The 26246-nt window shown below is 45.4% G+C and overlaps 1 protein-coding gene across 1 annotated transcript in view; it reads right to left on the reverse strand.

Annotated features, from left to right (window-relative positions):
- The window catches only part of ACOXL (acyl-CoA oxidase like), a gene marked incomplete at its 3' end in the record, with an annotated part of 382726 nt that overhangs the window by 255563 nt on the left and 100917 nt on the right, over positions 1-26246 (reverse strand). Inside the window, 1 exon segment of the mRNA XM_082852053.1 lies at positions 5190-5224. Within this exon segment, the coding sequence (XP_082708179.1) occupies positions 5190-5224 (35 nt within the window).

Genomic DNA, 26246 nt, shown 5'->3' on the forward strand with positions numbered 1-26246 from the left:
CTGGGGTTTCTCCACCACCTCGCTTGGCCCCAGCCCTGCTGTTATAATTCTGGAAACAGACCTGGTGATTAGAACCAAAAGTCCCGAACTGTGTTTCCAAAAACATCCCTATCCACACAAGAAAGACCCAGGAAAACCTCAATCCCGGCATCTGGGCTCTGGGCAAACGTGACAAGGGAATTGGAAACCATTTCTCAATAGCAGACGTGAGCTTTTTTTCTTTTTTTTTTTTTTTTTGCGGTACGCGAGCCCCTCACTGTTGTGGCCTCTCCCGTCGCGCAGCGCAGGCTCAGCGGCCATGGCTCATGGGCCCAGCCGCTACGCGGCATGTGGGATCTTCCCGGACCAGGGCACGAACCCGTGTCCCCTGCATCGGCAGGCAGACTCTCAACCAGTGCACCACCAAGGAAGCCCGGCCGTGAGCTTTTGAAGTGACCAAGAACTATATAGACACAGATACAACCCCATTTAAAAAGTAATCAACAGGAAAATAGTACAGCAGCTCCTCAAAAGTCTACAAATAAAATTACCATGTGATCCACCAATTCCACCCAAAAGAATTGAAGGCAAAGTTTCCAAGAGATATTTGTATGCCCGTGTTCACAGCAGCATTATTAACAATAACCAAAAGACAGAAACAACCCAAATGTCCATCGACAGGTGAATGGATAAAGAAAGAGTTATGTATGGAATGGAACAGTATACAGCCTCTAAAAAGGAAGGGAATCCTGTCACATGCTACATGAACGAACCCTGAGGACACTCTGCTAAGTGAAATAAGCCAGCCACAGAAGGACAAATACCATATGATTCCACATCTATAACGTTCCTCGAGTCGTCAAATTCAGAGACAGAAAGTAGAATGGTGGTTGCTGGGGGCTTGGGACGGTGGTGTCAGTGTTCAGCGGGTGCAGACTTTCAGTCTGGGAGGATGAAAAAGTTCTGGAGATGGATGGTGATGATGTCTGCGCAACAATGTGAATGTGCTTAATGCCACAGAGCTGTACACTCCCTAATCCTTTTTTAAGGGTTAAAATGGTAAACTTTATTTTTTAGATCACTTTTAATCTAAAAAAAATGACACAAATGAACTCATTTACAAAACAGAAATAGACTCACGAACATAGAAAACAAACTTATGGTTACCAAAAGGAGGGAGGGGGGACATGAATTAGGAGTTTGGGATTAACATATACATACTACAATATATAAAACAGGAAAAGAAGGTCCTACTGGGTAACACAGGGAAATATACTAAATATCTTGTAATAACCTATAACGGAAAAGAACCTGAAAATAAATATATATGTATATGCATCGATATAACTGAGTCAATTTGCCGTACACTTGAAACTAACACAACATTGTAAATTAAGTATACGCCAACAAATAAATAAATAAATAATACGGTAAATTTCTGTTAGGTATAATTTACCAAAAAAAAAGCAATCGACAAAAGGATGGAAGTTTCAATTAATCTAAATAAGCTAGTAGGATTTTTAAATAGGGGACACAACCAGAAACCCACCCCCTTCATCTTCCTCCTCCTATGTGAGGACAGAGGTGTGTGACAGGGCCAGGCAGCAGGAGGGACAGAAGAGGCACCACCAGGCAAAACGGTGACCTGCAGGTGTCTGAGAGGAAAGGCCGATTCCTCCTGTGCCCGCTGACCCCGGAGACAGGGCAAAGGCCATGGGGCAAGGGGCAGGTGGTGTGGCCCTGACCTGCAAGAGTCTCCTCAGTGACAGCGTATCAAGTGTCACCCATTCCTGCAGACTGGAAGATTCCTCCTCACCACACTTGACGGCTGCTGTTGCGCTTCCTGGAATTTTTAACTCAGAATCCCCTGTTTCAGAAATAATTTTTGCAAAACACAACCTCTGGGGACTTCCCTGGCGGTCCAGTGGTTAAGACTTCACCTTCCAATGCAGGGGGTGCGGGTTCGATCCCTGGTCGGGGAGCTAAGGTCCCACATGCCTCGGGGCCAAAAAACCAAAAACATAAAACAGAAGCAATATTGCAACAAAGTCAATAAAGACTTTAACAAATGGTCCACATCCAAAAAAAAAAAAAAATCTTAAAATAAAAAAAAGCAAAAAAAACACAACCTCTGATAAGGCCTCTGTTATTTTAAGATGTTGGTACCTGGACAGGTCAATCGCTCCTCACAACCTCTCCCCACCTTGGCTTGCATCCATCGGATGTGGAAATTGGACATTTACACTTTGTTCGAGGCCCAGCCGAGCCAAAAAAGAAAAACAAAGTCTCCGGGTCATCCCTGAGTTACAGCAGTCACCTTCTAACCATCCTCTCTGCTCCTAGACTTCAGGCTCCTGGCAGGGGCACACGGATGCTGTAGCAGCCTCTTGTGAATACGGGTTTCGCTGGGCCACCACTCACTCCGGGGGCCCCAGCCCCTGAGGCATATGGTGAAGGCACTGGGCACTGGCAAAGGAAGCTCAGTAGATACCTTCGCTTTCCTCCTCCTCCACCTCACTACTTCCCTTTGTAACTTATTTAGATTTGTCTTCGCTTTTTGCTGCATTTATGCAATATCCATGACTCCCTGCTCTGAACCTGACGGCCCAGAGCTAAGACAGGAGACAGGACAGCCTGGAGGCAAACTTCCCTGGAAACACAGCCCAGGGGCAGCTCCCTTTGCCAGGACGTCCCCCGTGAGAGCACAGCAGCGGCCTGGCCAGGAGGAGTGCGGGGTTAGGCTCCTTGGATGGAGCATGGACCCAGAAGGCAGATGCTCCCGTAGACAGACAACTGCTAGCCTTTCTGCTTGCCTGCCATCCAGCCTGGGCAGGGCCTTTGTTTTGAGGAGTGGGTTCTAAGTTTAGGGTTGCGACTGAACTCCTAGAGCTACAGAAGGAAAGCTGAGGCAGCCAGGATCCACCCCACCCCTCCACAGCCTCCCCATACGCTGCCTCTCCTCCAAATACATGTCAAATAGTCATTGAAAGGCTATGTGTTCTCAGGGACCTGTATTCTCAGCCTGCCCAGGCATCTCCCTGAGCCAACTGGACCTACGTCCCACTCTCGCACTTCGGTGGAATGAGGATGGTTTAAGGGCCACTGCCTCTAAGAAGCCTCCTTCGATTGGTTGACCCCCTCCTATGAGAACTGCATCTGTCCTGTCTTCTTCAGACATACCCCTTGTGTACCCCCAACTAGTGAGTGCCTTGCAGCAAGGACAGTCTTAAATTTCTTTCCACAAGTGCTCTAAATAAATACTCCAACACTCAGCTGGGCTCCATGGCAGAGCGCATTTCCAAATATGGCCGAACAAAGCTCTGCCACCTCTCGTGTTCTTGTTACAACGTGACCGACACTCCCTCGGCCGAGGGGGGGCGGGTGTCTCTACTCCCTCCCTCTGAACATAAGTTGGGGCTTGCGACTGTGCCAACCAGTAGAACAAGGTGGAAGTGATGCTCTGTGAGGCTGGGCCACAGAACGGAGACAGCTTCCATGTGGTTCTCTCTTTCCAGGACTCTCACTCAGAGAAAGCCAACCACCATGCTGTGAGGAAGCTCAAAACAGCCCCCATGGAGAGGAACAGAGACTGCCCCCCCAGCCACAAGCCAGCCTCACCCACCGGACACAAGAGCAAGTGAGCCTTCAGATGACTCGCCCCCCAGCCCTTGAGTCCCCCAGCACAGGCTCCAGACCCTGTGAAGCAGAGACAAGCCATCTTCACTGCCCTTTCCAGACCCCTGACCCACACACTGCACGGGCATGATAAATGGTCGTCCAGTGACAGTAGGCAGATAGGAACTGGGGCAGAATCCATAAATGTGGCCACAGGATGAGCAGCTCCAAAGCTCTGCCCTCTCTAAAATCGACATTCGTTTACCACCCGAACATCCTTCTTTCCCTTCATCACAACAGAGCTCCTGTCCTTAGCTCCCGTAGGGCCAGGGCTCAGGGTGGCTACCTTGCTACTCAGCCTCATAAACCTCTATCTACCAGCCACATTTCCTCAGTGAGGCGGGTGCTCTGGGGAAAGAGGAACAAAGGGGAATGCTGTTTACAGTCCAAGCGAAGTGCTTTCTTCGTGGTGCACCCGCCGCCTCCACGGGGATGTGATGGGGAGGAACAAATCTGGCCTCACACACTGAGTCTGCTGCTTTTACTTTAACCTTTTTGTACTCTATTGCTCTTGCTACAAGTTAATCACTAAAAGAATGTTGCCTATAGCCTGCAATATACAGGGTAGCCCATTCTCAAGGCTCTGACCTTTAAAGGTATAACACTTTCCCATTCATAGAGATAAAAAGTTGCAGAACAGAGAATAACATTTGTCTTGTTGGAGGTTTATAGGAACATTGTGCCCTGACCAACAGGACAGCTGCAAGAACAAAGGATTCCAGCATCAAGAAGGCTGCAACAACCAGCCACACCCCCTCCCCTTTTAGTATAAAAGAAGTCTGAATGGATCTTTGGGACACTAGTCCATCTTCACAGTCTGCTGGCTTTCTGAATAAAGTCACTAAGCCAATCCCTCGAGTGGCTTTCTGGCCTCATTTCTCATGCATGACATCCCTGTTTCCACTTCTCACCCTTGGACAGAGTCCACTCCCAGAAATCATGCTGGGTCCCTGCCCTAGAGCATTACATTTTTTGACTTTAAAAGAAATGGGCAGGGCTCCCCTGTTGGCGCAGTGGTTAAGAATCCACCTGCCAATGCAGGGGACATGGGTTCGAGCCCTGGTCTGGGAAGATGCCACAGGGCAACTAAGCCCGTGCGCCACAACTACTGAGCCTGTGTGCCACAACTACTGAAGCCCACGCACCTAGAGCCCGTGCTCCACAACAAGAGAAGCCACCGCGATGAGGAGCCCATGCACCGCAATGAAGAGTAGCCCCCACTCGCCGCAACTAGAGAAAGCCCACGCGCAGCAATGAAGACCCAATGCAACCAGAAATAAATAAATTAAATAGACAAATTTAAAAAAAAAAGAAATGGGCTATCTACCACAACTTTCACGTAAAAATCTTATTCCTCCAAAGAGTGATTAACTCTCACCAGTCAAGCAACTAGAACAATTTCATCTAATTGCTATCACACTGACATCGCAGATAGAGCAGCCACCGAAATTAAGCTCAAAAACTTGTAGACTTGAGCAAACCAAAATCTATAGATCAGTAAGGATACTCCTTAAAAGAAAAAAATGTAACTTTACCTGTGGCTATAGCGAATGGCTATCGTCAACCCAAGCTGCAATTAAAAAGAGAGGAATACATATTAAATAATATCAAGCACAGGCTGAATTCACAAGAAAACTGATGTAACGCGCCGATTTTTTTTAAACATTTCTTAAAACACCTTCCTGCTAATGCTTCCTAAATAACACTTTTTTTTAAAATAACATGTTTTAATGATCGATCTTTAGTTTCAACTTAACTCTTAAAAGGATAACGGTATTTTGAAAGGGTCTTAAACAGGGTACAATATTCCATCATGGATTAGACAGAAGGTGTCTCTCATCAGGAAAGACTTCCAAAAGGCTCTTTTTTGCCTTTTTAAAAATGCTTTAATGTTTATTTTTTTATTTTTTATTGAGGTGTAATTGACAAAAGGGTATCTATTTAAAGTGATGACATATACACATACATTGCAAAATGGTTAACACACATTAGCACATTAATTAACACATTCATCGCCTCACAGAGTTACCTTTTATTTCTTTTTTTGGTGAGAACACTTAAGATCTGCTCTCTTAGCCACTTTCAACTGTGCAACACAGCATTGTTAACTACAGTCACCATGCTGTACATTAGACCCTTAGAACTTATTCTTCTTGGCCCTGGAAGTTTTTACCCTTTGACCAACATCTCCCCACTTACCCCCACCCTGCAGCCCCTGGCAACCACCATTCTACTCTTTCCATGAGCAAAACAGGGCTCTTTCAGCTCTGAGACAAAGCCGTGAAAAGATGGGACTGCAGAGCGGATCTGATTCTGAGGTTTGCATTAGGAGAGCATGGCCACGCCCAGGTCCTGGGAGCGACCCTCTCACTACCTCCACCCCAGGGGGACTGACCACTTGGGCCAGAGCCTCCCTGAGGGGATCAGCACAGACTTCACCCTGATCCTGTCAGCTCAAGGCCAGCAAGGCAGCTCCGAGGACTGCAAGGAAATCGCACCTGTGATATACACGTGACATCAAGAGAAAGTGTACACGACTGCCGGGCATGGCCACAAGCAGAGCCCAAGGTGACACTGCAATTTCCTCCTTACCCTGTAGGGGTGTCAGGGAAACCTCTCAAGAACATCTAGAGGTCGGACCATATGGCCTGGGCCTCGGCTGGTTAACGCAAGGCCAGTGGTGGGTTACATGACAGCCACGTTCAACTGCTAACCATATGGGTGTCAGCAAGTGATTTAACCTCTCAGAGCCTCAGTGTTCACAACTGTAAAATGGGCAAAGTAATTGTGTTCTCACCAGATTAACATAAGGATGAAACAATTTTTCTATCTATGTGTTTGTATCTGTGTGTATGCCCACGTGTGTGCATACTGCCTGATGGATAGGAAAAAGGCTCTATAAATAATCACTACCACTATTTATAGGCAACACCCCTCTATGAAAATGTCACACTCCAAAATTTAATTTGTAATTGTTTTTAAGTCTAATTTTTGCAACTTTGCAAGTATTTCATCATGTAAAACACAGTGATCAGCCCTAATCATGCCTATGTAAGTCTCACTAACCCACTTGTGGCTGAATTGTGGCATGACTAGTTTAAGAATCTCAACTGCAGTTAAAAACCGAAGCATCATCTATAATATCATTTCTGGGCCAAAAGTCCACCTACGTAGCACCTTAACACCCCCAAACACGTCACTGCCCATTCCCTTGATGTCAGCTCCCATAGAAGTGGGGGTGGGGAGGTGACTTTTGTGGCACCCTCCTGGGTGCTGCAAGATGACAGGAGGGTCCCTGGGGTAGTGGGAGGGTCGATGGGGTAAGCAAGAGAGAAGGGAAGGAAGAGTTAGGAGAAATCTTTGTGATAAGGAAGTCCAATTCTTCTAACCAGCTCAGGATACTGCAGAATTCCCCAGCTAGTGTGGGAATAGCTCCAGAATCATGCGGCTGGCTGCCACCACTGCATGCACCTGAAGTATGGAATCAGCGATGGTGAGATGAGGCTTCATTTTACCCAAAGCATACCTAAAAGTGAAGGCATGAAGTAGATAACAGGTTGATTTCGTATCCCCCTCGCCTGAATGCATTCAATTATCTATTTCAGCTCAGCCAGGAGTACACTTTCTCTGAGCCTTCAGCAAACAGAAGAGGAAGATGCCTCAGGGACCATCAAGAATTTAAAGAAAAAGGAGGAAATTATCGGGGGAATGAAATAAAAGTAGAAACTGCAGCCTAAAAAGGTCAGAATGAGCAATTTACCAATTTCACAGGCCAGGTAACTTCACCTTTCCTGGGGTTACAAAGTTCTGGCTTACAGTTAGGCTAATTATAAGATAATTTTACTGCCTGAATATTTTGATAAGCTTTGGAGTACTGTTTAACTGGTGCCTTTCCACAGTTGAAAGATAAGCCCTTGCTGGAGTAGGGAGAGGAAATGGGTCTGGGGAAGGACAAGAAGAAGAAAAAAAAGCAGAAAAAGTTGTTACATGGCAGCTGTGCTGGTTAAAAGGGGCTGGGAGATAAATCCTTCACAGAAGCAAATTTAAATTAAGCATTTTTATTAGTCTTTTCTTGGCTTCTGAATCAAATATGTTTTACAGTCATTTTTAAAAGGACACCTTTGTTAAGGAAGAGAGTGTGAACCTTGGGATGGTACAGACCAGCCACAGAATCCCGCAGGTCTCCAGAGATGCGCTAGGGAACAGGATGATTGGCACCTGTACAGAGACCCCAGAGCTACGTGGGAGCCCACTGATGGGACAGATGGGAACGGGTCATTGTACAGTCCTTCTGGAAACCTGGCTTAAGTGCCACATAGGATGCACTGGATCTGATTAGGCAGCCCTGAGAAGGTAATGGAACAGCGTAGAAAGCTATTGTGGGCCTCGCCATGAAACCCCACATTGGACAGGCAAACGAGGCCAGTGAGCCGCGTGGGGAGCCTCCTGATGGGTCCTCCTCCTGCATCCTACCTATTATCTGACCCTAGAGAAGGCAGGGGAGGCAGAGACTTCTCTGAGGTTTCTACCCCATAGCAAATGCCACATCAAGGTAACTGGGCCAACTGCTGAGAGATGGGCCAGAGATGTTTTCTCCCTCGGCCCTAGGGATGTGCATCAGCCAGCCAGGCCTCTGTGAGCGCTCACCCTGCGAAGAGGCATCAGCGTCTCAGAAATTCTTTGAGCAAGTCTCACCACTGCCTGTGTGTGCACACACAGGCACATGTGCACACGTTCACACCCAACTCACTCGTATGTGTGTGCACATAGGCACACAGGTGCACACTCGTGTGTGCATGCACACACTTACAGAGGCGCAGCCACACCCATGTATGCACGCACAGGTCCATGTGCATTCCTATTCGTGCATGCACGTGCACATATAAATAAGCACGTGTTCCTGGGTGCACACGTGCACGCACATGCTTATACAATACTCGCATGCACCAGCACATGCGCACATATACATACGGATACACATTCCTACAGCCATGTGTATATGCATTCACCCACGTGCATAGAGACACTTTGGCATTTGAAGAGGCCCATAGAGCCTCTGAGACAAAGGGGGGCCTCAGACAATTGACCCTTTTGTTGCTGGTCTCAGCAGGGGCCCTGGGGAGAGAGAGGAGGGAGGCCCAGGGGTTGGCCCCCTGACCCCGGCCCAGCCCGGGCTGAGGCCCGGGGACACGGAGGTCAGCGGAGTTTTGTGCAGCCACCCTCCATCGAGAACACCCCCCGGGACATACTGTAAGTATTGCCAGAGAGCACTTAGCAAACTCCCATTCGGAGTACTTCTCTCGAGATGCCCACAATTTGTTAATAACAAAATTCAATCACCTTGTAATGGCCAGGAAAGAGTAATTTAACTTTTTCTGTTTTTTCAAAATCTCCACCAACTACAAAAAACCTTTTTCCTGCTGCTTCGGCCTGAAAATGCTCCTTTTTTTGGAACAGCTGACCGAGGCAGCTGTTTCGTATCAAGTCTAGGGGTTTTCTATATGACCCAGGGAGCTCAGACAACTGGCAGGCCTTCCTGCATTAAAGGGTAATCTGAGAATAATTTGCCATAAAACACCCAGAAGTGGGCCAGCTGTAGCCGGATACACCCTATAAAGCACCACGTGGGCTGTGCAGACCTTGTAAAATAATCATAATTTTAGAAAACACATTTTTAAAATCCATCTTTTGAAAAAACTTTAAAGAAGTGGCTGGCACTGTCTTAGAAGGCAGTAGGGAACGTCCTTGCAGGTGCACCGACTGTCACCAAGCGCCTCTTCCCTGAGGCCCGCTGGCCCAAGCGTCCCTGTGTGGCTGGCAATCTACTGTGCTTCGTGTTTACGATGTGCTGCCACACACACAAGGCTGCCAGCGGCAGGTAAGGAGGAAAAGTCCAGTAGGTGGCAGCCTCCAAGTCATCCAGCGGGTGACTGGTGCTCCAAGTGTGAGTCCAGAACTTTCTAGACCAGGGGTGCTTTGCTGGCCGGGGCTGTGACCAGAAGCCATGCCCCTTCACGTGGTCAGCCACCAACCAGCCACAGCCCTGGCACCGGTGCTCCCCGCTCCTCAAAAAAAATGCTGGACACCAGGGGTTTTATTATGAAAACTCCCATGTTTGAAACTGATTTGACTATTTTTCAAGAACTACGGGAGCCAAACAAAACACGTCAGTGGAATCTGGCCCGGGGGCCGCGGGTCTGCAACCTCGCTTTACACCTTTCCATGCTGCCAAGGCTCTGCTCGGGTTCTCCAAGCTTCCAATCTTGAATTAATGAGTTTGTGACAAATCTGGGGAAAGCCTTCCTGTTAGGCGTGACTCTTCCCTCCCTTTCCTATACTTTGGTGGTGATTTTTTTATAGTTGTTTTTTTTTTTTTAAATTTCAAGGGTCCAAAGATTTATAACATCACAAAATAAACTCACAGAGAAAGGTTGTTGTTTATTTTCCTCCTGTATTTTTTAAATGATTTCCTCCCCTTTTCTGGGAAAATATGGGAAAGGAGCGTGAAGGGGAGAAGAAGGCCATGGCGTGGACAGAATCCCACACAAACAGAGCCACGGTGTGCTGGTCCACGGATAGGAGGCAGGGAGAAAGTGATCCACCGAACGCATCCTGTTAACCCGTTCTCTGGCTCTCCTTCCAACACTGTTCTCTCCTCCTAATAGCCAGGGCCCCCGTGCTCCCGCAAGCAGCACCTTCCAGAGCTGGTCTTCCTGCAGGTAACACCCCAGACTTCCTGCCCCTCCGTGCGTGACTCTGAAACCCTGCCACACACGCCATGACCCACTAGTCCTCAGCAGTGGACGTCCGTCTAGGGCTGTCTTAGGCACTCACTACTTCCTCTGAAAACTTAACTATGCTGGACCAGCCAATGCTTATGGTCAGTCGCAATGAGCTTTGTGGTCCAGTCTCCCACTTTTTCTTGCCTGTTTCCTCATATTACCTATTTCGTGGGGTTGTTTTAGGCAGATTAACTTAGACTTCTGGGATGAGGCCCTGACCCAGACCTACTGAATCGGAAACTCTGGTGGGGGAATGGAGTGCGGGGCAGGTAGCCAGTCCTCCGGGGTTCAAGTTTAGGAAGCACTGAAAGAGATGATGTATGGAAAGAACTTAGCAAAAGGCTTGGCACAGGTGAATTCTTAGTAACTGTGACGACGACGATGATGACGATGTTACAGTTTATAATAAAACTATTTTCATTTTATGTCCTCTTAATGTCATGTCAATGTCCCACACTCAACTTCAGGGATTATCATCGCTGTGAGCTCAGCCAGCTAGTAGGCCTGGGGTGATGTCTGGGGAGATGAGGCTCACAGGTGATTACCCACTCAGCAGGGAGAGGTGTCCCCACCTGGCTGAGATCCACTGTGTGCTGTCCACAAACAAGTACAGGGCCAGCTTCCTGGAGGCCAAGGGCAAGTCTCAACAGGCTGAAGACCTGCCCTCCCCACACTGCGCTTCTCTCTCTCATTCCCATCAAAAGAGGGAGGAGGGCTTCCCTGGTGCCGCAGTGGTTGGGAGTCCGCCTGCCAATGCAGGGGACGTGGGTTCGTGCCCCGGTCTGGGAGGATCCCACATGCCGCGGAGCGGCTGGGCCCGTGAGCCATGGCCGCTGAGCCTGCGCGTCCAGAGCCTGTGCTCCGCAACGAGAGAGACCACAGCAGTGAGAGGCCCGCGTACCGCAAAAAAAAAAAAAAAAAAAGAGGGAGCAGACGGCAAGAAAGGCAGGAGGAAGAAACAACAACAACATATTTCTCATTATTGAGTTTATTTCGTGGTGTTATCCTTCCTTGGGCCCTTAAAATTTAATTTTTTTAAAAAAACTGGAAAAGCTAAAGAAAAAGTCACACTTAGGAAAAGAAGGGCATGTGCATAACGTGTAAACTCTTTACAGATTTGTCAGAAACCTAGTAATTCAAATCTGAAACTTTCAGAACCTGATGTAAAACTTGCTAAATCAATGGAAATTAACATTGAACAAACACTGAAACTAGGCAGTGGTTGTTTAACCAACCTAAGAAAACAAGTTGTTTTCAAGTCTCTAAGCCCCGAGTAACTGAAAAGGTAAGGCCGGTGATGCTGCTGTCCCTCCCCGCCGTTCCTGGGAACCTGAGCCAGGCACCATCTTTTTGGAGTAAAAGTTAAACAGCTCTGCTTGGAAAGCTTGGAGATGAGTTTTCACAAGGACTTGCTTTGTCCCCCAATTCGCACAAATTAAAAACATCTGTGAGTCTTGAGTTGCTGCCCATTCCCCCCACCTCCAGCAACAGCACCTGGGCCCCCTTTTACCAGGCATCTTCCAGGGACCAAGCCCCATGAGCCATGGGTCAAGGGACCACCCCCTGCCCTGCTCTCAACCTCGGTACCATCCTCTGCAGAGAAACAACAGTAACTGCAGCCCCTCCCCAGAAGACAGGGGGCTGGACACCCTCAGGGCCTAGCAGTGGTGAGGACTCCAGGAGGCCAGCTATCATCCTTGTCATTGTCATTCAGTGGCCGTAGTCTGTCCACCTGTGTCACAGCAGAGTGAACTCATGGGCGTACATCAGGTCCCGGTTACTCATCTTTGTGTGGCCGGTACCCAGAGCTGGATAAACAGGGCTGCCAGAGAGCTTCAGGAACCACTGAATTCACTCCAGGGAGAATTCAGCTTGTATTCACTGAATTCACTTACAGCTTGTGAGTGTCAGAGGAGCTGACCGTATTTTTTTAAGTTTTAGGTTTCCAACAAAATAACAGTAGATTTTGGTTTCTTGGCTTCTCTTGATATGAATGGTTGGGTATTCGATAATATGAAGAAACCACACACTCTTTTCGTAGAAAACCTAATTTGCACCGGCGTGACGATGGACATGGATTCTGTGTGCAGCCTACATCACAGAACAACTAACCCATAAAACTCTGGAACTTTCAGTGGCAAATACTACTTAAGTGAAAGCCTGATTGTAAGTCAGAGTCAGCCGGGGAAGAAGGAAGAGGCTGAAGAGAAGAAAAGGAAATGTACGCGGACTGAAGGGGACAAATGGGTGACACCCTCACATGCAGTCAATAACAAGAGTATTTTAGGGCATTTCTATGGTGGATTTTGGCCTGTTAAATACAAGAAAATGAAAGGCCGTTCATAGCCTGTCACTGCAGCTTAGCGACCCCAAAACCGCTCGTTGACCCACTCTGAGCCCCAGATCCTCATCGGAGTCGAGAGTAAAACGCCCAGGAGAGGAAATCCCTTTTTAACGTAAGACACAAGAATACTTTTAAAGAACCTGTTTCAAAGAAAGAATAACAGTTTTCTTCCTTCTAGCCCTTACCTACTTTCTCCTCTAATCAAATTCCTACCAGAAAGAAATTCACAAAAACGTAAACAGACAAACAAAAATCCTTCCTCCCAGGTATATGGGACATGGGCTAAAATGAGGCCCTCCAGAAAACATGACAGCAGCTGTTAAAAAGAGCACAGTAAAAAGAATTTAAAAAAGAATTTAAAAAAAGAGTGCAATATATCCACTGTTGAAAAAGAGACAATATCTTTTTAAGTAAACTCTTAATTATGAGATAATTGTATTAATAGATTCACATGCAGGTATCTGAAATTATATAGAGGAATAATGGAGAGAAGCCCCATGTATCCTTTGCCCAGTTTCCTCTAAGATGTCATCCCCAGGGACATCTTGCAAAATTATCATGCAATATCAGTGAGGGTATTGACATCAGTACAGTCCAGCTACAGAACGTTTCCGTCACCTTGTGATGCCCTTTTATAAATGCATCCATTTTCCTCCCACACTTATCCCTGTTTAGCCCCTGGCAACCATCAGTCTGTTCTCCAGCCCTGTGATTTTGCCTTTTCGAGAATGTAATATAAATGGAAGCCTACAGTATGTAACCTTTGGGGATTAGAGCTTTTCATTCAGCATCACTCTCTGGAGATTGATCCAGTGGCTGCAGGTACCAATAGTTCATTCCTTTTCATTGCTGAGCAGTATTCCATGATACTGGAATACCACAGCCAAGGAATCTGTTAAAGGACATCTGGGCTATTTGCAGTTTAGGACTATTATACGTAAAGCTGCTATGAACATTCATGTGCAAGTATCTGCATGAACATAAGTTTTCATTTCTCTGGGATAAACGCCCAGGCGTGCCACTGCTGGGTCATACGGTAGTTCCAGGTGCAATTTTATAAGAAACTGCCCAACCGATCTCCGAAGTGACTGTACTGTTTTACAATCCCACCAGAAGTATATGAATGACACTGTTTCTCTGCATCCTCACTAGCTTTTGGAGTTATCACTTTTTTTTAAAATTTGTGCCATTCTGATAGGTATTATTCTGATAGCCATTGTGGTTTTAATTTACATTTTCCTAAGTGTTTAATGACGTCGAACATCTTTTCACATGCTTATTTGCCAACGGTAGATTCTCCTCAGTGAAATGTTTGCCCATTTTCTATTTGGATTGGTTGTTTTTTCGCTGTTGAGTTTTGAGAACTCTTTCTATATTCTATATACTAGTCCTTTGTCAGATATGTGGTTTACAAATATTTTCTCCCAGTCTGTAGCCTGTCTTTTCATCTGTGTAACAAGGTCTTTACAGAGCAAAAGTTACTTGTTTTGATGAAGTCCAACTGATCAATTTTGTTTAAGGGATATGCCTTGGTGTCTACTCTAGTGAGGTGGATGGACCTAGAGTCTGTCATACAGATTGAAGTAAGTCAGAAAGAGAAAAACAAGTACCGTATATTAATGCATATATATGGAATTTTTTTTAAATGGTACTGATGAGTCTAGTGGCAGGGCAGCAATAAAGATGCAGACATAGAGAATGAACTTGAGGACACAGGGCAGTGGGGGGGGGCGGGGCGGGGGAGGGGGAAGCTGGGGGCAAAGTGAGAGTAGCGTCGACTACCAAATGTCCAATAGATAGCTAGTGGGAAGCAGCCGCATAGCACAGGGAGATCAGCTCGGTGCTTTGTGACCACCTAGAGGGGTGGGATAGGGAGGGTGGGAGGGAGGCTCAAGAGGGAAGGGATATGGGGGTATATGTATGCATATGGCTGATTCACTTTGTTGTACAACAGAAACTAACACAGCACTGTGAAGCAATTATACTCCAATAAAGATGTATAGAAAAACTCTGAAAATAAAAGTATTTTAAAAAAAATTTGTATACCTGTAGACCCCAAAGATTTTCTCCTATTTTTTCTGAAAGTTTAATAAATTTATGTTTTACATTTAAAGCATGATCTATTTTGAGTTAACTTTTGTATAAGGTGTGAGACATTTTTTAAGATTTTAATTTTATTGGAATATAGCTGATTTACAATGTTGTGTTAGTTTGTGTGTACAGAAAAGTGATTCAGTTATACAAATACATATATTCATTCTTTTTTAGATTCTTTTCCCATATGGGTTATCACAGAATATTGGGTAGAGTTCCCTGTGCTAACATTTTGCGGGTGGGGTTGGGGGGGCGTTGTTTGTTTGTTTATAGATGCCCAATTGCTCCAGCCCCATTTGTTGAAAAGGCTATCTTTTCTTCCATTGAATTTCTTTTGCACTTTTGTAAAGAATCAGTTGGGCATATTTATTGGGGTTTATTTCTGGGCTTTCTATTCTGTTCCATCGATCTATTTGTCTGTCTCTCTGCCAAAACCACTAGACTTGATTACTATATAAGTATTGAAATTGAGTAGAGTGACTCCATCCACCTTATTCTTTTTCAAAAAAACATTTTTAGGGACTTCCCTGCTAGCGCAGTTGTTAAGAATCCGCCTGCCAGTGCAGGGGACAAGGGTTCGAGCCCTGGTCCAGGAAGATCCCACATGCCGCAGAGCAACTAAGCCCATGTGCCACAACTACTGAGCCTGCGCTCTAGAGCCCACAAGCCACAACTACTGAGACCACATGCTGCAACTACTGAAGCCCACGTACCTAGAGCCTGTGCTCCGCAACAAGAGAAGCCACCACAATGAGAAGCCGCGCACCGCAACGAAGAGCAGCCCCCGCTCGCCGCAACTAGAGAAAGCCCACGCACAGCAACGAAGACCCACCACAGCCAAAAATAAATTAGTTAATTAATTAATTAATTAAAATTTTTTTAGCTATTCTGCTTCCTTTGCCTTCCCATATAAACTGTAGAATAACCTTGTGTATATTCACACAAAAAAAAATCTTGCTGGAATTTTGATAGAAATTGCATTAAACCTATATATCAATTTTGAAGAAAATTGGCATCACTACCATATGGAGTCATCCAATCCATAAATGTGGCATGTGTCTCCATTCACTTAGATCTTTTTTATTCCTTTCATTACCATTGTATAATTTTCAGCATGCAGTTCCTATACATGTTTGTTAGATTTACTTCTGCGAATTTCTCCTCTCTCTCTTTTGAGCAAGTGTAAATTATTTTGGTGTCCACATGTTCGTTGTTAATATATAGAAATACAATTTATTTGTGTATGTTTATCTTGTGTGCTGCAACCTGCTAAATTCACTTAGCAGGTTCTAGGAGATTTTTCGTAGGTTCCTTGGGCTTTCTGTATAGACAAGCATCATCTCCAGATAGGATCGGTTTTGTTTCTTCTTTTCTCATCCAAATGCCTTTTCTTTTCTTGCTTTACTGCACCAGCTGGAAGTCCAGCACTATGTTGAGTAAGGGTAGTGAAAGCAGGCACCCTAGCCTTGTTCCCAATTTTAGGAGGAAAGCATGCAGTCATTCACCATAATGTATAATGTTAGCTATGGGGGAGGGTTGTAGATGTTCTTTATCAAATTGAGGAAGTTCCCTTCTTTTCCTATTTTTCTGACGGTTTTTTATCACGAAAGGGTGTTGAATTCTGTCAAATGCTTATTAAAAACACTTATCCTGGGGCTTCCCTGGTGTCGCAATGGTTGGGAGTCCGCCTGCCGATGCAGGGGACACGGGTTCGTGCCCCGGTCCAGGAAGATCCCACGTGCCGCAGAGCGGCTGTGCCCGTGAGCCATGGCCGCTGAGCCTGCGCGTCCGGAGCCTGTGCTCCGCAATGGGAGAGGCCACAACAGTGAGAGGCCCGCATACCACACACACACACACAAAAAACACTTATCCTCCTTTAAACTATCCCCTCTCTTCTCCGCTGTCTAGTTTTTTAAAAAATACACAAAACGAATGAGAAACCAAGCCCTCTGTCCTGGTGTATAGAACATAGGCTCAGATGAAGCTTTCCATAAAACACAATCACAGGTGTTACAAAAGAGTGTAGTAGATCTGATGTGAAAAGTGACACAACATACTTTTAAGCAAAAAAAAAAAAAAAAAAAATTGCAGGTACAATCTAAATGTGCATATAATGTGTTGAGGGTATATCTGATATTGAATGGTTATATATATAATTATTAGAAAGGAAGTCTGGAAGACTAAATACCAAATTGTTGGATGGGAGGGGTTTGGGTGGGAAAGGATCTTCACTCCCTATCTTTTTATACTCTTCTCCAGTGTGTAATGTGAATGTTTGAACATAAGCAGGTACTAATTGGTAATTTTTAAACAATCTAATAAGGGAAAGTATGGAAAACAATTACCTTGCAAAACGCTACGAACCGTGTACTTTATGCAGAGCTGAATGCAGTTTTTCTCTTAAGGTGCTGTCTTGTGTCAGCCTGAAACGTGGATGCTTTGGCAAGGAGATATTATTAAACTATGTTCCACCGCCACTCAAATTCACACGGAATAAAAAGGACAACATTTTGAAATAAAGATTCAAGAAAGGGAGTAAAAGAATGAGGACACATCTCTTGGTAATAAAGTCTTTCACCCCTACCCCAGTAGATTCTCACAAAGGTTCCATTTCATCACCTGGATTTTTAGGTCAGTGTTAAAGGTGCTAACTTCGGACTTTGCTGGGAGGGGAGGGAATTTGTCTAAATTGATGGATTTGATAGAGGCAGTGACTGAAATGCTGCACACACACCCAGCAGAGGGGGAGAAAGACAACCAGACAGAGAGAGCCCTACCGAAGTGTGATTGTGTGGTCACTGGCATATGGAGAAGAAACGAAGCAAAACACCTTCTCTAGTTTGCAAGCACTGCTGTGAGCCATCACTACCTCAACAGGTGACAGAATAAACATGCTGAGTTTTCTCCATATTTCCAGGACAATTCTCCAAGGTGCGTTCCCTTCCTCGGAAGAGAAAAATCAACTTCCCAAAGAGTAGTCAAGTCAAGCAACACAGCTGAGGGGAGACAAGCACAGCCCAGGGCGACCAGTGAGGCGTGGGACCAGTACTAACCACCACCAACAAAGACCCAGAGACACAAACCCACCTCCCGAAGCGGATGCCAATTAGACTACAATGAGCTGACACTCCAAAGTGAGGTGTGGTTGGAGCTTGGAAAGTTCAGCAGGTAAAAAGCTGTAGTACTGGCATAAAAGGCACAGTCACTGAATCAGAAAATCTAACCAGTATCAGACATATGGGAAAATACTCAAGCTTAGGATGTAATATGAAAAAGGCAGAACGTAAGCAAGAAGCATTTCCACACTGACGTTACAGAAAAGGGTAGCACAGGTGACTCCCTCTCATCCTCAGCTCACCGGCCCGGCCACCCTCTGGGGTCAGCCAATGCTCTCCAGCTGAGCTGCTCTGGCCCCGGCCCTCCCCGTGAACCCCACTGCCACCTCCTCGAGAGCGTCACCTCCCCTCCCAGGAAGCACAGCAAGAGCTTCCTACAGGGCTGCCTTTCTCCAGCTGGAAACTCAGAGCTGATCACACTGCCGAGCCCTGTGGAACGCCCTTGTGGGACCCCAGTGGCCGTGTGATGAAGCCGAGACTACAGAGCTACCTCACCTGCCTCGTGGCCCCTTTTTCAACCACCCACCCCTTTCACTCCCACCTGGCTCATCAAATCAGCCCCAGATTCCCAAACGCAGTGCATGCTACTCCCTTTCCCATCCCACCCCATCCCATTCCCCGCAGTGCTCTTCTCTCCTCAGTCACCTTCCAAATCCTATTCATCCTACAAACCCCCTCAAACATCATGACCCCTGGGAGGCTTCTCTGCCCCAGCCCGGCTTTCATCAGCCCCTCTTCCGGCTCCTTCACCCAGCATGTGTGAGGCTGCGAACTGTGTACAGACGTCTTTCCAGCATCCTGCAAGCTCTCGGAGGGTGGGCTTTCATCTTCCATCCCATGCCTGGTCCACGGGGAATCCAGGAGTTCAGTGAACATTTGTTGAAATCATGGGTTTTGTATTTCCTTCGTTGCTCTCCTTTAACATGGTTATGCAGTTGTCTGTGGGCATTAAGTTACACGAAATTTGTATTTGCCTCCCTGACTCAGCAGGCGGAAGAACAGCCGTCGCAGACGCCTCCATGTTCTTGTGCTACGGTGCAATGGCCACCAATGACAAAGTTGTGCTTATTTCTCTCTGTGTGGAAACTGCCCATTTTATGCAAGTGAGGTACAGGGTTCCAGCTCCATCATCAATGTTTATGAAAAGCCTATTGTGTGCAAGACACTGAGGAGGTCATAAAGAGGCACAGGGCATGATCCCTGAGCTCGGAGAGTACAACATAAACCAAGAAAATAGCTTCATTATGCACTGTGTTAAGTGCCAGACTCCAGGAGTTCCCGGGAGGGTGACCTTGCTGTGAAACCTTCACAGAGGAGCTGGGGCTGGAGCAGGGCCTCAGGGATTCACACAGATATGAGAACAAGGGTGACTATCACGTGGGGACCTCAGCATCAGTAATGGCTTAGCAGAAAGGACTCTGAGTCAGACAGGAAGTTTGGACAATAATACACCTCTGGGTGGCATCCACCAAGCACTTTCTGCAGGTCAAATACGGTGCCAAGCACAGCAGAAATGTCGCTTCATCTAAGCCTCATAAAATCGCTGAGAATGAAGCATGACTATTCCCATTTGGGGATGGGGAAATGGAGATTCAGAGAGTATGCTACCTTGCCTAAGGTCACACAGCTAGAAAATCGCTGAACGCCTGGGGATATTGGGACTGGAGTATTGAGGGTCTTTATTTTAAACAAATAAGAGTTTATTTTATTTTTTTATAATAAGTCATCTGAAGGTGGGTGAATGCTGATGTTGGTTTCGCTGCTCAACAATGTCCTTAGGGACCAGGTCCTATAGAGGTCCATTTTTTAGCAACTGGCTTCTCATCCTTGTGCTTGTTGCCTCATGATCACAAAACGGCTGTTGCAGCCCCAAGCATCATGCCGTATTAAGTGTCTTCAGTACAACGCTAAACATTGGGAGTGTGAGCCTGCAGACAACAGGGAGATGCTGAAGGTGTGTGACCAAGGTAGACATACTCAGTGATGCTTCTGCAAGGTTCATCTTGGCCTTTGCTTAAGAGGAATTGGAGGAGAGAGATTCTAAGAGAGAAAGCTTTCCTTTAATGTACTATATTTTTGTCCAAAGATGCATTTCATTCTTTGTTGATAAGCAACCAATTTGGAAATGGGAAATTAAATAACACATCCAGTTTTGTGGGGATTGTGGGAGTTGCAGGGCTGTCTCTGTCCTTGGGTATCAGACTTCCCTAACCCCTCTCAGCCCGGCGCTCTGGAGCAATCTCTAAGTCTTCTGGAATATCCGGCACTCCTCACTCTCCAGTCCTTCACACCTTCCTGCCACCGGTTATGCCCAGAACCACGGCCCAGGCCTTCAGTCAACGACAGAAGGAAGGAAATGTCACACCAAAATGAAGGAAATGAATATTTTTCATGGTTCTAAGAAAAACCTCCACTGTGGCTGGAGGCCCAGGACATTTCTCCACCAAGACCCTCAGAGTCACGTATAGAGGGCATAAGGCCATTTGATGCAGCACTGTCTCTAAAAGCAAAACTTTGGAAACAGCATAAATGTCCACTAGGAGGGGTCTGGCTATCGTGGACTACCACGCATGATTTAAAAGATGGAGGAACTTTTCTATATACTGACTTGGAAAGATCTCTGAGAAGTCGGGCTGGGTGAAAAACAGCAGGCAGAAATTCGCTTCCAATGTGGCCTTGTGAACCCTCTCCAGACTGACCCTCCCATAGATAACAGCTATAAACTCTGAGCAAAGTGCAAAAACAGCTACTGAGAATTCTGGGGAGTAAAAACAAGCAAACAGCTTATAGAGGAGGGTCAAAAAAATTTGAAGTAGGGACTTCCCCGGTGGTCCAGTGGGTAAGACTCCACGCTCCCAGTGCAGGGAGCCCAAGTTCGACCCCTGGTGGGGGAACTAGATCCCACATGCATGCCGCAGCTAAAGAAGTCCGCAAGCCGCAACTAAAAAGTCCGCAGGCCGCAACTAAGAAGTCCGCAGGCCGCAACTAAGAAGTCCGCAGGCCATAACTAAGACCCGGCACAGCCTAAATAAATAAATAAATACTTTTTTTTTTTTTAAGTTAAAAAAGAATTTGAAGTAGCCCCTGGCACAGAGTGAATTTCCTGGCTTTTCGTGGTTGTTGTTTTCCTGGGATTTGCCCTGAAAACAGGCCACAGTGGAGGAGCAGAACAGCAGGGAGGCAAAACTCTGAGAGAAAAATCCTGTTGTCTTGCTGGCTAGAGGCACTGGGAAAAGGAGCAAAGGCAACTATGGTCCCTGGAGTGTGTGAAGGAGCCCAAAGAGGCAAGAGTAGAAGAAGGAGTTCTCCTGACTTTGTACATGAACTCTGGATGAATCTCAGGCTGACTGCTAAACCAGCACGCATGGGACAAAGCAGTGCATGAAAGGCTTGAAGAACTGAACGTAGACTTGAACCCACAGAGAAAGCTCAAGGTCAGGCCTTGAGTCTAACCAGGTAAATTGCCTGCTAAAATAAACCATCAACATTCTTCAGAAGACTATAGCATAACTCAAAGTCCTCAAAACATAATATTCACAACATCCAGGATATAATCCAAAATTGCTCAATTTATGAAGAACCAGGAAAATGTGCCCTATTCACAAGAGAAATGACTATCAATAAATACCTACCCTAGAATGATCCAGATGTTGAAGTAATCAGATAAGGGCTTTCAAGCAGATATTATTACCAAACTCCATGAGGTCAAGGCAAGTATTCTCTAGTTAACGAAAAGATAAGCAATCTCAGCAGAGAAACAGAAGATAAAAATAAGAAATAAATGAAATTTTTAGTTTTGGAAATATACAATATCTGAAAATAGAAGTTCACTGAACAGGCTTAACAGCAGAATGGAGATGCCAAAGGAAAAAGTCAGTGAGCTTAAAGATAGATCAATATAAATTATCCAAACGAGAGAGGTAAAAAATGAACATAAAAGAAGATATAAATAAATGGAGGGATATGTATTTGAAGACTCATGTTCATGTATTTAGAAGATTCAATATCATTAATATGTCAGTTCTTGGGATCCCAACACAATCCCAATCACGTTCCCACCAAGTTACTTTATAGATATTGATAAACTGCTTCTGAAATTTATATGAAAAGGCAAAGGACCTAGAATAGCCAAAACAACAATGAAGAAGAACAAACTCCAAGGACTCACACTATCCAGTTTCAAATAGAGGACCCAGAAACAGCCCCACAAAAATATAGTCAACTGAGTTTTAACAAAGCTGCAAAGGCAATTCAACTGAGAAAAGTTAGTCTTTTTGGCAAATGGTGCTGGAACAGCTGGACATCCATATGCAAAAAAAAAAGGGGGGGTGGACCTACACACAGACCCTACACCTTAAACAGAATTAACTTAAAATGGGTTCCAAACCTAAATGTAAAATGTAAAACCATAAAACTACTAGAAGAAAACGTAGGAGAAAATCTATGCTACTTTGGGTCTATGATGAGGTTTAGATAAGCCACCAAAAGCACAATCCATGAAAGAAAAGATAAATAAATTGAAATTTGTTAAAATTAGAAAGTGTCTATGGCGGAGACACTTTGTTAAGAGAATGAAAAGCCACAAATTGGGAGAAAATCTTTGCAAAACACATACCTGATAAAGGACTGATACCCAAAATATCCAAAGAACTCTTATAACTTAAGAATAAGAAGGGCTTCCCTGATGGCGCAGTGGTTAAGAATCTGCCTGCCAATGCAGGGGGCATGGGTTCAAGCCCTGGTCCAGGAAGATCCCACATGCCGTGGAGCAACTAAGCCCGTGCTCCACAACTACTGAGCCTGCGCTCTAGAGCCCGCGAGCTACAAGTACTGAGACCGTGTGCCACAACTACTGAAGCCTGCTCGCCTAGAGCCTGTGCTATGCAACAAGAGAAGCCGCCACAGTGAGAAGCCCACACACCATAGTAGAGAGTAGCCTCCGCTCGCCACAACCAGAGAAAAGCCCGCGTGCAGCAGCAAAGACCCAACGCAGCCAAAAAAAAAAAAAAAAAAATTAAGAAAACAACTTAATTTAAAAAATGGACAAAAATTCTGAAGAGACACTTCACCAGAAAATATATACAGAGGTCAAATAAGGATATGCAAAGATGCCCAATGTCATATGTCATCAGGGAAATGCAAAATGAAACAACTTGATACCACTATACACCTATTAGAATAGCTAAAATCCAAAATACTGACAATAGCTGGAAAGGATCCAGAGTAATGAGAACTCTCTCATTCATTGCTGGTGAGAATGCAGATTGGTAGAGCCCCTTTGGAAGAGAGTCTGGCAGTTTCTTACAAAGCCAAATATAGTCTTACCATATAATCCAAAATACTCCTAGGTATTTGCCCAAACGATCTGAAAACTTATGTCCACACAAAAACCTGCATGCAAATATTCATAGCAGCTTTATCCATAATCATCAAGAAATGGAAGCAAACAAAATGTCCTTCAATGAGTGACTAGATAAATAAACTATGGTACATTTATATAGTAGAATACTATTCAGCAATAAAAAGGAATGAGTCATCAAGCCATGCAAAAACATGGATGAATCCCAAATGCATATTGCTAAGTGAAAGATGGCAGTCTGAAAAAGCTACATACTATATGATTCTATTTATATGACATTCTGGAAAGGGCAAAACACAGAGCTGGCAAACAGATTAGTGGTTGCCAGAGGTTTAGGGAGGGAAGAGAACTGAAGAGGTGAAGCACAGGGTATAATTTGGGGGTCGTGAAACTATTCTGTATGATACTGTAATATCAGATACATGAAACTATACATTTGTCAAAACCCGTAGAACTTTACAGCATGAGGAATGAAACTTAATGTATGCAATTTTTTTTTTAAAAAAAAAGTCATTTAAAAGTTGAGGGCCTGGAGGGGTGGGATAGGGAGGGTGGGAGGGAGGGAGACGCAAGAGGGAAGAGATATGGGAACATATGTATATGTATAACTGATTCACTTTGTTATAAAGCAGAAACTAACACACCATTGTAAAGCAATTATACCCCAATAAAGATGTTAAAAAAAAAAAAAAAGTTGAGGGGATCCCAGAATGGAATGCAGATTTGACAGAAGAATCTAATAAATACCACAAATGTATGAAACCAACTCACTGCCAGAGGTAAGGGATAAAAGGACTGAACTAAGTAACTTTGGAGCTGAGTGTAGGCTGTAAAAATAAAAGCAAAATGAACTGAACATCGTACTGCACTGTAGATGACAAAGTTGTTTCCCATGGGGCTATGAGTTAATTCTGGAGCCACTATGCACATATACTGGAATTGATAGCTGGAGCTAGTTTCTCACTGTTGGAGCAGGAGGTTATAGACAAGCAAGGGGAGAAGTCTAGAATGATCCATTTGGTAAGGAATTACAGTTGAGACATCAGTATGAACTTTAGCTCCATATAGATACAAAGGGATACATATTTATAGATCTCTGTGTATACACACGTTAGTATATAAACATGTATTTCCTTCCTCCATCAACTGAGAAGACCTAGAAGTAGTGACAACACTCCGATAGCAACAAAAACACCTAGCACCCAAATCTTGATTTCTAAAACCATTCTTCAATGAAAGGAACCAGGGCTCCTTGTGGAAATGCCTGATCCTAGGGCTGGGGCACAGGACCGTGAAACCAGGGGTTTTGAGAGCCCGGCTTTAACGGATTACACTTGGGGTCACAGTTTGGGTAAATCCAGCTGATGAGGTATGACAGCCATTCCTGCCATAAAGTTTTCCATACAGATGCCTGATATTTGTTGGGAAATGAGATCTGAAAAGGGTCATATATGTTATTCATTAGAAGTTCCTAATCATACTGTGAGTATTCAACCACCGTGGAAGGAAGGAAATTTTCCCTCTGACTACAGGGTTCCCTCGTCCCACCCACATCTCCTGGGCTGTCCTAAATCACACCTTCCCAGCAGCTGTCATCTTACTGTTCTCCTTTGTCCTTCTGCAATCCAACTGGTGAATTTCTAATTCTGGGCTGACCCAACCATTTCGTTTCCCTACCACCGCCCCAGGTACAAACTAAATCATCACATTGCTAGGCCCTGCCATAAATACAGGATGGACCACAGCACACTACTCAGGACTGGGTCTTCCACGGTCTCCACAAGCCCCCTTCTTCCTCGCCTCTCTCCTCCCCACACCTTTGATGGCTTTGGAGACCGAGGCTTCTCCTCCAAAGTTTCCACCCCCATTCCTGCTCCCTTTCCTTAGACCTTGACCTACCTCTGCATTCCTAAGAGAATAGAAAGCATCTGTTAGAATGCTCTCAACGTCTTCTGTCCCTGCTTGAAAATTCCTCTGTCTCCCCCTCTCTTCAGACTGTCCCTCCTGTCTCTGAGGAAAAACCATCTGCTTTGGTTTCAGGGTCATCCCTCTACCTGTGTTTTAATGTCATGTCATAAGTCTCCCTGTGACCTTCCCACCAATCAACCTCCCTCTGTCTGGCAGCATTAACCTCCCCCTTTCTACTTCCTCCTTCCCCTCTGGGATGAGCTCAGACGTGCTCAGGTCGCTCCTGCCCCCTATGATAGCATTCCTCCACCCCACAAGCATTCAAACTCTGGTCCCATATCACCTCCCTCGGTTGAAGGCACGGCTATAGTCCCACACAGACCTGGGTTCAAATCTCAGCTCTGCCACTTACCAGCTGGGTGATGCTGGGAAATAACCACGACCACGCTAAAGTGTACGTAGGGGCTTCTGCATGCTGGGCACCCAGTGAAGGGCTTCACTTACAATAAGACAATAGCTCACGGCATCCCATCAACAACCTCAGGAGACGGGTCCATTATATTTCATTTAGAGAAGAGAATCCAACTAATTTGTACAAGTTCACACAGCTAATAAGGGCAGACATGGAACTCAAATCCAAACTGCCTCACATTCTGTCTCCCAAGAAGCCTGACACTGGTCCCAAATCCTTCATCTACGGAGTATCAATCTTGGTGCCTCCCTTCACTGACGTATATACACGACCAAACGTAAAATAGATAGCTAGTGGGAAGCAGCCGCATAGCACAGGGAGATCAGCTCTGTGCTTTGTGACCACCTAGATGGGTGGGATAGGGAGGGTGGAAGGGAGACTCAAGGGGATAGGGGGATATATGTATACGTATAGCTAATTCACTTTGTTATACAGCAGAAACTAACACAACAATGTAAAGCAATTATACTCCAATAAAGATGTTAAAGGAAAATATCATGGTGCCTCCCTTGTGGAA

This window comes from Leucopleurus acutus (genome assembly GCF_964270905.1).
Source record: "Leucopleurus acutus genome assembly, chromosome: 12".
Taxonomy (NCBI): Eukaryota; Metazoa; Chordata; class Mammalia; order Artiodactyla; family Delphinidae; genus Leucopleurus; species Leucopleurus acutus.